The following is a 12,861-nucleotide window of genomic DNA, read 5'->3' as shown; positions in this document are numbered from 1 at the left end:
GTACAATCCTGAACACGCATCCTGAAACATCCTGTAACAACAACACAGCTCAGCTGCTGAGACAGCCAGGTGTGCTTCTCCTCACCTTTTGGTAAATAAATCTGCAGTCACAACTTCAGAAGATGTGCCAACAAAACAGTAGATGTGTTTTCTTAGGGGTCTGCTTGCACTTCTCATGTAACTCTATGCATGCACATTTACTTACCCAACAGTCAACCTTGACCTCTTGGTTTTACAAACCAAGCTAAGTACTGAACAGCAGCGGCATCTACGTGGACATTTCCACAGCAAAGCACACCTGGGTTCATTCTGTGAAATACTTCATTTCTTTTAAAGATACTCCCTGTTTTGTTCAGACCAGGTTATGCTGAGCACGGAGGAGGAGGTCGATGGGCCGTCCACATGGACTGACTCCTAACACAAGTGTGTGCAGTGAAGGGCACACATCCACTTTTTTGCTAAACGAGAACCATTGTAGAAATGAAAATTAGGACTTTAACCCGACTCCTATTTTGTCGCAGCTTTTCTACTTTAACTAAGAGTAAAGTACCAGCAGATACCAGCAGACAGCACTGAAAAAAACTTGCCAAAGTAAATAAATTAATTAATGTAGGCTACATCACACAGTGTATTTGACTGATTGACAGTTTCTTTGGGCAAGGAAAATGATCAGGCTAGAAATTGCAGCAGGTCTCATAAAACACATTTAGCATTGTAACTGATTGGCAGCATAAAGCACTTACTGACCTGGGGCCGCTCAGAGTCGCCGTGTCCCTCACTGCCTGCGCAGTTTCTGATGCAAAATCCAGAGCTCCAGCAACAGGTTTGGTTACTGTGCCAACCAGACCCTTCCCAAGACCCGATATGAATCCACTGACACCTCCTTCAGTCTTCACACCTTCTACTGTCGAAGTGATGACGCTTGTCAGCCCTCCAATGATACCTGGCACACACAAAAAGAGCAGAGTAGGCCAGAAGCACTGCACAGCTGTGTTCCCCCACGCTGCTGCCCTATGGAAAACTGCACTCATCCACTGGAAAAAGTCAACACCAATAAACTGGCATGAGTGATTTTTTGATGCCGCCAACTGACATTGCTGTAAGTGTTTCCACCACAGAGTGCTCAGAAGAAATCAAGATTCTGCTGAGTCTTCAAGACTTGGAACAGTTCACATTATCTGAGGATGTGCTGTACAGATGTCCTATTGCACAGTTATTGGTGAACTGCTTAAGCTCCATAGGAATGCTTCCCCCCTCCTGGCTCTCTAGCTTCGCAGCAATCAGGTGCTCTTCACATCTGTAATTCAAGTACAGCCCAGGCAGCATCTTCACTTGCAAACTCGAGAACAAAGCACAAAACATTTCAATCGCTCCTCTTGAATAACTGTAGATGATGGTTAATTCCTGCATTTCATCAGACAGGATTTAATGGAGTGCTGGGAAGCATGTAAAAATTCCACAGAACTGAAACTAAAATACAGTCCCACTAATTACTGATTAATTCATTTTAATTGACTTCTCAGCAACGTCTGAAATATTTCGGTTTTCATCCTTTTGTACTAATACTGGTTATAGCAGACTTTACAACACGTGAGATGAGTAGGAGAGAGACTTCTCATGATCCACAGTCTCTTAATGACAGAACACTGGGTACAGACTTCTGCTCAGCACACAATATTGCTGCTGTTTTAGGAAAAGCAAAACGATGCAGCCTGCCACAGTAACACTCAAAGAGTGACATTTAAACAAACTGAGTCAAGATGATGCAAAATATAAATATTTGTTTTAAATTTGGCTTGTATTGATTTAACTTTCTTCAACAGATAAATCATGAACTAAATTGATGTGAGATTCTGGCCAAATTATGGCTACCCTGCTGTGTTTTACACAAATTAATTACCCTCGTTCGGATCAGAATTAAAAAGAAGGTTAAAACAAATAATAATAAATCACCCAACTGGTGAAACGTTCCTTCAAACTGATGCACTGATTCTGAGGAAACTCAAATTGTGTGAACTGAAAGCAGAAAGGTTAAAATCCAGCCATGGGCATTTCTGTGTCTGTGTCTGGCTCCCACGAAGACTCTGTGTGTGGGTATTTTATGACTACACAGAGACTGAAGCTCTGGAGAAACGTTCTCCAAAATTGAATTTAAGAAGTTTTCATTTACAATTACAACTGAAGAGACATCATTCAGAAGTGGAGCCTACAACAGCTCAGCCCCTGAGGCCACAACTCACCGCCCAAGAGTAATGCAAACTGTAGAGAACCATTCTTTCAATCTGCTCATTGCTATAAGAGTGAAGTAAGTTAAGCTTACCATGTGCAAGGCCATGGATGCCTGCAACAAGGTGCTCTCCGCTCGTTGCAGCGTGATAGCGGATGTATTCGCGCTCGGTTTGATGTCTGTTGTCCATTGTTTTTCCCAAGCCATCTGACAAGGTCCCAGCAAACTGGCAAAGAAGAACCATTTCTGTTATTAAAAGAAAGCTGCTTCTCTTATGTAGGTTTACTGAGGAAATCCCTACATTTTAGTTGTTAAACACAGATTGATGCAGTTCTCTTTTTATACCTGAGCACTTACTCCAGGTTTTCTTGCCATGAAGAGCTCTGAAGAAGGACATCAACCTGTGCCTCCCGTTCGTGCTACTCAAACCAAGAGGGGGAGCAAGGCTCCAAAGAAAGGGACACAAAACAAAACCCAACAAACTCCAAAACTTTCATAATCGGGATGTTGTTATGGAAAGAGATTCCCAGAGGCATTTTCCTACCGTAACCTCCAAAGAAGCCTTTTGGTTACATGGTGTTAGTTGTTCTGTACCTCCTTCAGCTAATGTCAGCATTCTTACGCCCTTAATAAACAAACAAACTTGTGTTGGACTGGAGAACAGCAGTGCCTGCAGTGGTGGTAGAGCCCATCTGTCCTGCACTGATGCAGCTCACCATTCAGAACTGTGTAGTGGTGCTGTTTGCCCCACCAGCTTAGCTTTGCTGTCTTGCACATACTGTCTCCTTTGCATCCATTTGAACAAACCATACCATTAAGGTATGAACCTGAATGTAACTAAACCTCGTGTGAAATTCTGATATGCTGGGAATTACAAAGGAAATAGTGTGCCCAATGCCATGCCCAGGACTTTCCTCCTTCTGCCAGTTTTTCCAGGCCAGCTTCCTTTTCCACCAGTGACACCATTTCCTTGTTTCAGGTACTTCTTTCCAGCACAAAACCAAACCAGCCCAGCAGCTACAATTCACTAAACAAGAGGGCTTTACTTTGGCAACATGAATGAAAATCACATCCCACGACCCTTCTTATGACTTGACAGTATGGACACTAAGCAGAGCACAGCAATCACTGGCAGCAGTACTTCTGACCTCTTTGTGAACTTAAATTAGATGTTATTTCTTTTAATTAGCCTAGAAATACAAACCAACCTGATGTTATCTATTAGCTGTGTTTAGGGTTGGATTTTGTGTGCGTGTGTGCAAATAGTTTCCTTTAAGAGGATTAGAGGAGCTGCTATGAAAACTAAAGAGCTCCACAGGCCTTCAGAATTCAAATCTCATTAACAAATCTGTCCAGTCCTGAAAATGGTATTTTATGGATATATTTTGAAAGCTACATTAATGCATACTCAGACGACCAGGAGTAGCCCAACATCTCAGTACTGACCAGAACTGGTCAGCATTCCTTACGCTTGTTGGTCCATTTGGCCCTGTCAGGACTGGCTCCACTATTCCAGCTTTCCAGGTGAAGTGCATCTGTCCTTTTGCCTTATTTCTCACTCCTCAGCGAACCAGAGTCTGACATCTAACAGCAATAATGCTGTTTTCAGACACAGAATGTTAACATAATCATGACTCATTCCCTTGGCAAGGAGGAAAAGGGGAAAAATACCACACGCACACAGGTTAGAAGTCACAGTCTCTGCTATGTGTAAAGAACAACAACAAACCACCCAGACCACAAACCAGGACAGCAGAGCCAACAACCAGGCATCTCACAGGCACTGGGCAGCCACAGCTGAGCGGGTGAGCAACCTGTGCTGCGGCGTTGGCCTCATCGTGGTTCTACATCTGGAGAGCAGTGATGGAGCTGTGAACCCATCACCTGGAAAATGGTCTCCATACAATTGCTCAGGTTGGAAATGACCTTAAAGATCATCAAATCCAACCACAACCTAACCATACTACCCTAAACAAAAGTGACAAGAGAAGGGACCTCAAATTTCATCTAGTCCAACCCCAATCCCTTCGCTGTTTCAATCAACAAAACACCACCAACAAAATAAAAGCATATACAACATTTGTGAACACAACCTGATGCCAAATAATGAGGCTTACGGGGCACAGGAAGAATTCAGTGCAAACAAAAACAGAGTTAATTCTAGTCTTTGTACTGCATGTTCCCTCTAAGCCAGATGCATGAGGCACACAGCATGGAAATCAGTTTTAAGTAATCTCTTAAAGTCTTTTTAAGCTCTTGGCACCGCTTTGTTCTCGAAGGACATCCCAAAAGGATAAATACACAATTATGACTTAAGTCCAAACATTCCATTGTAATTCTAGCATCAGAGAATTGTACTTTTACAAATATTATTGACTGAGCAAAGCAGAACATCGCATGGAATGTTAAGGAAGAAAGTGATTAAATTGAATTAAATATAGGTCAGTCTGAATTTCAGTGCAGACCTCATAACCAACTGCACTGCAATTAGAAATCACAGGGTTTGCTCAGCTTTCAGCCTTTTAAAAACATTCTTTGCTGCCCCTCACTCTGCTCTTGAACTGAACACCCCGTGCAGGCAATGGCCATTCTCATCCTGGGAAAAAAACCCTCCTGCATGGAAACAGTGTATGAACTGGGGAATACTGAACACCCCTCTCTCAAAGTGTATTTTGTTCACCTTTCCTAGTACTGAATGTTTTACTTACATACATTTTTACCTTTGTTTAAGCTGTCTTCTTAGCTTATCATCACTTTTTCTTTAGATAATATCTAACACATTTTACTATGAATGTCAGCACATTCTGTACATTTAACATTTCTCTTGTGTAACATGTAACTACAGATGATACCATAAACTCAAGGCAATTGACAGCAATTGACAGCATTAGAAATGAGAGGTTCCTTCCACTGGAGTTTCACTTTTATTTTTGAAAACTAACAACTATTCAACAAGGAAGGTGTGGAAGCTTTGGTATTGCTGTTCAACCCAGTGATACAATACAATGCACTACATCTAAGCACTTAATGCCTATCTGTAAGTTTCATCCCTTTCTGGTTATTTGCCTTCAAGCAGCACCATTAAAATTATTTTCTATGTCTCTCAAACCTGTAAGGTGTATTTTAGAGGAGATCTTGCACTGACTTTTGGCAGTGAAATACAACGGTCTCAAATGAAGCCCTTCCCTCAATGCATGGACCCAAAATGTTCACAGCATCTGCATTAGAGGCAAAGCAGGCCCACATCCATGCTGCCAGGGGCTGCTATGGCAAAGGAAGCCAGGTTCCAAGCCAGCAGCCCTTCTCAAAGCTTGGAGTTACACTTGAGATGAAGTGCAAAAATGCACTGTTCTCTGCACAAACAGGGACTGGGCACAGCAGGGCAGATAGACTCATCTTGTAAATTCTCCAGCCCAAGTTCCCGTACTTTTATCATGATACCTCAAGACTGATATTTAATGTATTTAACACATTTCTGTGACTTACAGCGGAAATTACTTTTAGAGCAGTTCTTTACTCCCTGATAAGAACATGCTTTTTAAATTATTTTTTTTTCAGTGCGTTGTTAAGAACTTTACAAACTGGATGTCAGTAAGTCAGAAGACAACACAGCTTTCCTCCTTGGTTAGTGGCCTTCCAGTACCTGAGGGCAGCCTGCAGGAAAGCTGGGGAGAGGCTTTTTATGAGGGCATGTAGCAACAGGATGAGGGGAAATGGCTGTAAACTAGAAGAGGGTAGGTTTAGACTAGATATTAGGAAGAAATTCTTTACTGTGAGGATAGTGAGACACAGGAACAGGCTGCCAGTGAGGCTATGGATGCCCCAACCTGGAGGTGCTCAAGGCCAGGCTGCGTGGACTCTGAGCAACCTGGGCTGGTGGGAGGTGTCCCTGCCTGCAGCAGGGGGTTGAAATGGATGGTTTTAAAGGTCCTTTCCAACCCAAACCACTCTATGATGATTCCCCCTATCTTCCACTTCGGTCAGCCATGCATTGCAATGGCACTAACAAAGGACTTTAAATATTTTTGAAAGAATAGAGGGTTTTTTCTCCTCAGATTTAAAATTCCCGCCCATCTGAAGCTGCTCGACAAAATATGCTTGCCATGGCTTCTGTCCTCCTCCCAGGAAGATAAGTGCTCAGGTGCTGAGACTGGAAGGTTTGTGGATTCAGCCACACTGGGCTTGAGGCACTTTTTCTGCTTTCATTCACAGGTTAGATAGAACACCCCCTGCAGAGGACGGGTTAGGCCAAGCCCAGGGCACGCTCATAACCGGGTCAGCAGTGTGTAACGGAACCGACCTGACGCAGCCTTAATTCCAAAAATACTGAACCAGCACAACGCTATCACCAGCCTCTCATTGTAAGAGATGCATCAACTTTGGCCCTCCCTCAATGACTGACAGCGAGACAACACCTTTTCCCACTGCACAAACATACGTTTCTTGAGATTCCCTGTTATACAACCGAAGGCAAGGCGCTTTAATTAGCTCACATCCCCTCGTTAACTAAGCCCCTAATGCCTCCTGACAGGGCCTGATGGCCGGCAACCCGCGGCCGCCCACAGCCGGGTGTCCCCAGCCTGGCTCCTCAGGGCCCGATGGCCGGGCCGGCAGGTGCCTGCTGGGACAGTTTTGTGTTACGGGCTGGCGAGTGATCCCTGCGGGACTGCCGGCTGTTTTCACATCCACAGAAGGCAGTCAAAAGTCCACAGCATGAACTTGGAATGACCCCAATTGCAGAGTCACTGGCGGGTTCATCTGGAGGACAACGGCGCTTTATTAAACAACTAATACTCTTAACAGATAATCCCCCCCCCCCCCCCCGCCCCCCTCTGCTTTAACTCTTGCCAAGCTTTAAGGTCTTCCTGTTTGTTTGTGTTTTGGGAACGGAATTATTTTGCATTGGCCTCCTCCTTAAAAAAAAGCCCCAAACCCCCCGGATTCTGAGAACCTGAGGCAAAAACCTGAGTCCTGTTGGTGGAGCTGACACAGCACAAGGCACTGGCACTGTGGCAGACTGTTTTTAATCACCATCTTGACCAGCCCTGCTGCTGCCTGCATACAGGGCTATGTTGTACTGTTTGTTTTACTGTTTGGTTTTATGTATTACCTGCTCCGGAGGAAACCTCATGTAAGGCCATTCCCCTCAGCCCGCCACCCTTTCTGCACACCCGGATTGGTAACACTGATGGCAACCACCTGTATTGCAGCACACAGACGTGAGGATCTCCTCGGGACACACAAGTGTTGTCTTCCCTCCTCAGGGATGCACGCCCAGGGAATTTCAACTCTAAATCTCTATTTAACATATCGTACACACAACCTCCTGTGTGCTGCTCCCCATTCAAACACACAGCAGGAGGTGCAGCCTGCCTCGAGTCAGGACTGAAGTGTGAGCTTCAAACCCGCACCCCATTTTTTTCCTTCAGATTCTAACTGTGCCATTCGACACAACACACTGGCTATTTAACACCTGTAGGCTCAGACCATAGTGCCTTCTGTCTATATGATAAATACGTTCATTTCTAATTTCACAGTTTGCACCTCTAGCAACATTTCACATATCGCAGTTTGAACTCTCCTTTGTTCACTTCAAAATTGTATTTCACTTTTTGAGAACATTCTTGGGAGCAAAGCTCTGGTCAGCAACACATGGCAGCCTGAGCAGGCTCACCCACACTTTGCCTAAGCTGCTGTGTACAAGAAATGCTGAATTTGGCCTGAATGATGAAGAGCCCTTCCCATGGAACAAGACTTCCAAATTCTCATTTCTGATCCTTTGCCTTTCACTTCTCCCCAAATCTCTTTCAGAAGATACTGATACCAGATGTTCTGCACACAAGAGGTGGCACTTCCCATGGCTTCTGATTGTTGTGATTCGGCCATAAATCCTGCTGTCTTTTGGAACAGTTGGGAAATGGGTAAAAGGCCTCATCCATAAAACAGCCCCAGAACTGAAAGTTTCTGCCTGGGAATTACATTTACTTTCCATCACAGATTCTCACAATTCACACATCCTCATTCAGATTCCCACTGCTTAGCACTTGAATCACTGCTACAGCCTGAAACGCAGGCTGAACTGCAGCTGAGCTGCAGTGCCACCTGGATGTGTTACCTGGACAATACTGGGGCAGATGGGAGGAGAACAACCTTCATCTGAAATGAGTCAGAACAAAAAGAGGGCACTAAAACCAATCAAACAAGAAAACCCACCAGTGTTACCTTTCAGCTGAACCACCTACAGCCGTGGCTACTAAATCCCACCATTTCAATATCCAGACCACTCTGTAAAGGACAACCATCAGCTTTCGCAGAGTAAAACTCAAAATCCATACAGGTAACCAAAAAGACAACAAACACTTCACAGGAGAGCCATGCACCTGCTTGAGTGGGTCCAGAGGTAGAACAGGTTGCCCAGAGAGGTGCCCAAGGTTGGAGGTGACCACAGCTGGGCTGGATGGGGCCTGGAACTGCTGGGGTCACCAGTTCAGACAGTAACACTGTGTTCAGTATTCCATTCTAACTGAAACACCTCAGAAACAGGAACAGCTTAGGATTTAGAACCATCATGCCTGAAGGGGAAATGAAGTGTGAATGCCAAGAATTCAGGACATTTCTACGCATATGGCAACTATAGAAGGCTTCATTCAGAGGGAATGAAATTCCCTCAGGTGTCTATATTTAGGATCAAAGAACTTTTTAAAATACAGAACTCAGAGTCTCCAAGGGATAAAATCTACAGAACTCTCTGTAGTGAACTTTACTTAACCTACGGTTTTGTGCCAACTTAAATACACTGCAGCTCTTCACTTGAAAGAAGGCATTACCCACTGTGTGCTCTGAAATGCATGGAAAAGCCATTACAGGGGTAAGCAACAGAACTATAAAATACAAAAGCAATAAAATGACAAAACCAGATACAGCCCAAATAGCTTCCTTTTCAATTCAGTCAAGCAGTGTTAGGTTTAAAGCGATGACTACAGTATTTAGGTTTAGTTTCCATTCACATCTTAAAATCCAGTATAGAATTTTACTGAAGACACTTTGAAGTCAGGTACCCAGAAGAACCACCAGCACGGAGATCTCTCTCACAAGCAGAGGAGAGGCTGCGCTATCTGCCTACATCAGTTACCAGCCACACTGCACGAGCTGCAGAAGATGAGGACCTCTATGGCACAGCTGAACCAGGTGGAGATGTCTGTGGTGAAAGAGCATTTTAATGACCATTTCCCTATAGACAGCACCAAGGCAGCAAGGTGAAATGGATCTATTGTTTCAGTGGTGTTTTTCTTCAGTAATAGGAATTGTTTTCCCCTCTATCTTGTTCATAACAAGATCAGAACATAACATGACAGAACATGATCACAAGGCATGCTAATGGTAGAGCAGGAAGCAATGCTCTACTTTGTGCCACACACATATATGGTTCCATAAGGTGCATCTGCATTGCATGGAGACGACTGTGAAACCTTAGGCAGATTTAGATGCCTACGAGCAGCAGAAGATACAGAAGAAATCATCCCGATTATTTGAGCCTTCTTTATGACCATCTTCCATGCAGCAAAGGTAACACTGGAAGGAGGACTAATTGAGGAAAGAACAAATATATAATCACTATAGAAAGATTTTTAGAAAGCAACAGCATGAGCCTTGTACCTCAGACACTTTGGAAGTACGAAGGAAAGAGAAAAAAAATACCTGGCAAGACAAACTGCCCATGGGGTGATTTTCAAAGGTGTAAATGGGAAGCGGGCATTCAGGTTCTGGTGAATCTCGAGAGGAGTTCAGCATCCAGCCACCCCCTGCCTTTGAAAACGTTCTTTCAGAAACCCCTCGGTTACAAATGACTGCAAAGTTCAAAGAGTGACCTTGCCCTTGTGGGAAACGTAGGAAGGCTCGTGCCTTTTAAAATAAGATTTATGAGTCCGTTGCTGCAGATGTGATTGCAGTGAGGAAACAACCCTTTATAGAAAGGAAACTCTAAAGAAACATTCTCTATTGGGTGGAGTGGATGGGTCACAAGAGATGAGAGCTGTGAGGAGGAAGCACGGACACGAGCACTGGCGCAGATGGATGCTGCCTTACAGAAGCTCAGTGAGGATCCTTCCCCGTGGATAAGCTGTATCTGCAGTGCTGACACTAACAACACGTGCACTTCAAGACATCTGAACCACATGCTTAAAGTGCTCTGCAGTGAATCTCAGAAGAGATGGGAATGGGATTAAGATAGGAGTGTTGGCAGCAGTACTTTAAGTCACTGTAAAGGGTCTAACAGGGCAATGCAGGGAACGAAGCAACTGTTCTAGAGAGCGTTTCTATCACCTTTCTCACAGTTCAGCTGTCTGTGCCCACAGCCACGCACCTGGTGATGGATGGGGGATCTCTAGGGCAGTTCAGCCAGGTCTGAAAATATCCCTCTGGAGTTGTGTGTGATTATGGATATACTACCTCCTGCCTTTCTCATCTTCTGAATTACCTTCTCCCACCAATGCAGGAAAAAGAAGTACAAATAAGATTCACAAGTAAGCTCAGTAGGCTGTGAAAGGACAACTGCTCTTATCCTTATTTAACAGAAGGGAGGAAAAAAAAGAGAGACTCTTATCATCAGTTACCCCCATTTGGGAATTTTGGAAGGACATTTTACTTCATCCCCCAGTTACCCTGAATATAATTTTCATTAAAACACCTTCAGAAATTACAGCAATATCAGGAAAGCTGGACTGAACAAGCAAAGAGGCACACATGCACACCTTCCAGTGTGCCAGGGCAACACCGAGAGGTTTCCTTCCGTTTCAGCTGTTACCAAACCATCCTCCCAACCAATCTCTCTCTTCTCCATTATTATGTCCACAAAACACCTCTGGAAAACACAAGGTTCTCTGTTACTGTTGTGTACTGTATGGTACCCATTGCTGGGAAAGGCAGATTTTGAGTGCCAGTTTCATCTGGCTGTATCAACCGCTGCATGCTTTAATGCCACCTACCTGCAAATACACCAAAGTACCACTAACCAGCTATTGCAACTCACTATCACAGAAAGCACTTTTGATCCCTTCTGACCAAATCTGATTTAGGTCTCTTTGCCACATCTCCCTCACGACACCGTCCTTCTCCTTACACACAGACTTCCCATGTTCAGGAACTACAATACTATGGAAATGACATTTAATAATAAGAACTCAAGTCAAGAAGACATTATTCCAGTGCTACCCACCAACATATGTTTGTTTGCTCAGTATCAAGCACAATACAGACCATGACCAAAATCATTTCCTATTTTTGGCTCCTGTGTTCTCTTAGGCACCAGAGCAGTGATTTTCAATTAACAACACTGATAGAGTAGTGTTCTCTCAGTCATTATCTGAAAGCACAAAAGAATGTTCACTGTGCCCTGACCCTGGCATTAAGCTAAAGGCATAGCAGTCTAAAACCTCTTACTCTGTAGCTATGTGGCACAGCAAAAGAAAAGTAATCAAAGTGTTTGCAGATCTATTTGTGCCTCAGTTGAATCAGTTCCCAAAAACAGAATCAACAATTCTCCTTTCTACTGAGTAATGCTTTAAATACTCCAATTCCCACAGAGCTTTAGTTTGGGTGACCAATGTAAAACGCCTCTGTTCATGTGCACACAGGAGATGATGCCACATCTGAACCAGAGACCTAAAATGTTGTTAATTCCTGCATTCAATCTGAAAAACAAATGGACATCCCTGGCACTCTGCTTCTTGCAGGGTTACCAGCACCCTGAAACACATGTGTAAGCATTCCAAAAGAGCAACATTCCAAATGCAACTTTTTACAGAACAAACAGCATATAAAGCCATCTATTTGAAGGTGGTCAATAATTCTGTTCTACTTGTTCCCTATTTTTAGCAAACTTTATTATGGTAATTATTACCTTTGCAGCTGAATTGGACACTCCATGTGTGACGTTTCTTATGAGGCCACCAACATTGCCATACTTTATAAGTCCAGTAACGCCTTCTGAAACATCACTCAGCAGACCCATAGGGTTGCCCAGGAAATCCACAGAACCTAGAATCCTTGCTGCCTGACTGAGCAGCTCCTGTAAAAGCAACAGAAAGGTTGAAATATTCTCATGTTAACACCAGCAAGGCTGATTAAAAATGGAGGAACGCTCTAAAATAACACACAAGTATCAGTAAGAACAAGAACGGCTTCGTCTTAAAGCACAGTGTCTACATTATCATGGTACTTTCATAACCAAGAGTCCCCCCAACCCTCACTAGAGAGCTCATCCACCAGGAGAACTTCAGCCTTCCCCACACCAAAATCACTCACCTCTTGGAAGTGTTTCAGAATGTCATTAATGATAAATTCCTGAGTTTCATATGGATGGACCCTAGTGAAAGGATCCAGATTAATCACAGCATCTTCAAATCGGATTAGAGGAAATCCCAGCGTGCTTTTCAATGCCTAATTAAATAAAAGATATTGCTATTTAATTTTTTTCCCTCTACTTCTCATTCACAGCACTCAAATGAATTAATCTTTAAATGAGTTACAAGCCAAAAGCTTATCTGCTAGAGTAGTTTACCACTGCCACATAGATGCTTTGATTCAGAGGGCAATCACTCTACAAACCTTTTACTTGCACAATATGAACATTTTTT

The 12,861-nt window shown here is 43.6% G+C and overlaps 1 protein-coding gene across 4 annotated transcripts in view; it reads right to left on the bottom strand.

Moving 5' to 3' along the window:
* Positions 1–12,861, bottom strand: part of VPS13D (vacuolar protein sorting 13 homolog D) — a gene marked incomplete at both ends in the record, with an annotated part of 84,409 nt that overhangs the window by 20,783 nt on the left and 50,765 nt on the right. For all 4 annotated transcript variants that reach the window (XM_079545628.1, XM_079545629.1, XM_079545631.1 and 1 more), the window contains 4 exons: positions 748–943; positions 2,321–2,453; positions 12,126–12,293; positions 12,530–12,664. In XM_079545628.1, coding sequence (XP_079401754.1) covers positions 748–943; positions 2,321–2,453; positions 12,126–12,293; positions 12,530–12,664 — 632 coding nt within the window. The remainder of the gene's footprint in view (positions 1–747; positions 944–2,320; positions 2,454–12,125; positions 12,294–12,529; positions 12,665–12,861) is intronic.

Source organism: Tetrao urogallus (assembly GCF_951394365.1).
Source record: "Tetrao urogallus genome assembly, chromosome: 21".
Taxonomy (NCBI): Eukaryota; Metazoa; Chordata; class Aves; order Galliformes; family Phasianidae; genus Tetrao; species Tetrao urogallus.
This window is presented reverse-complemented; position numbering and strand designations above follow the sequence as displayed.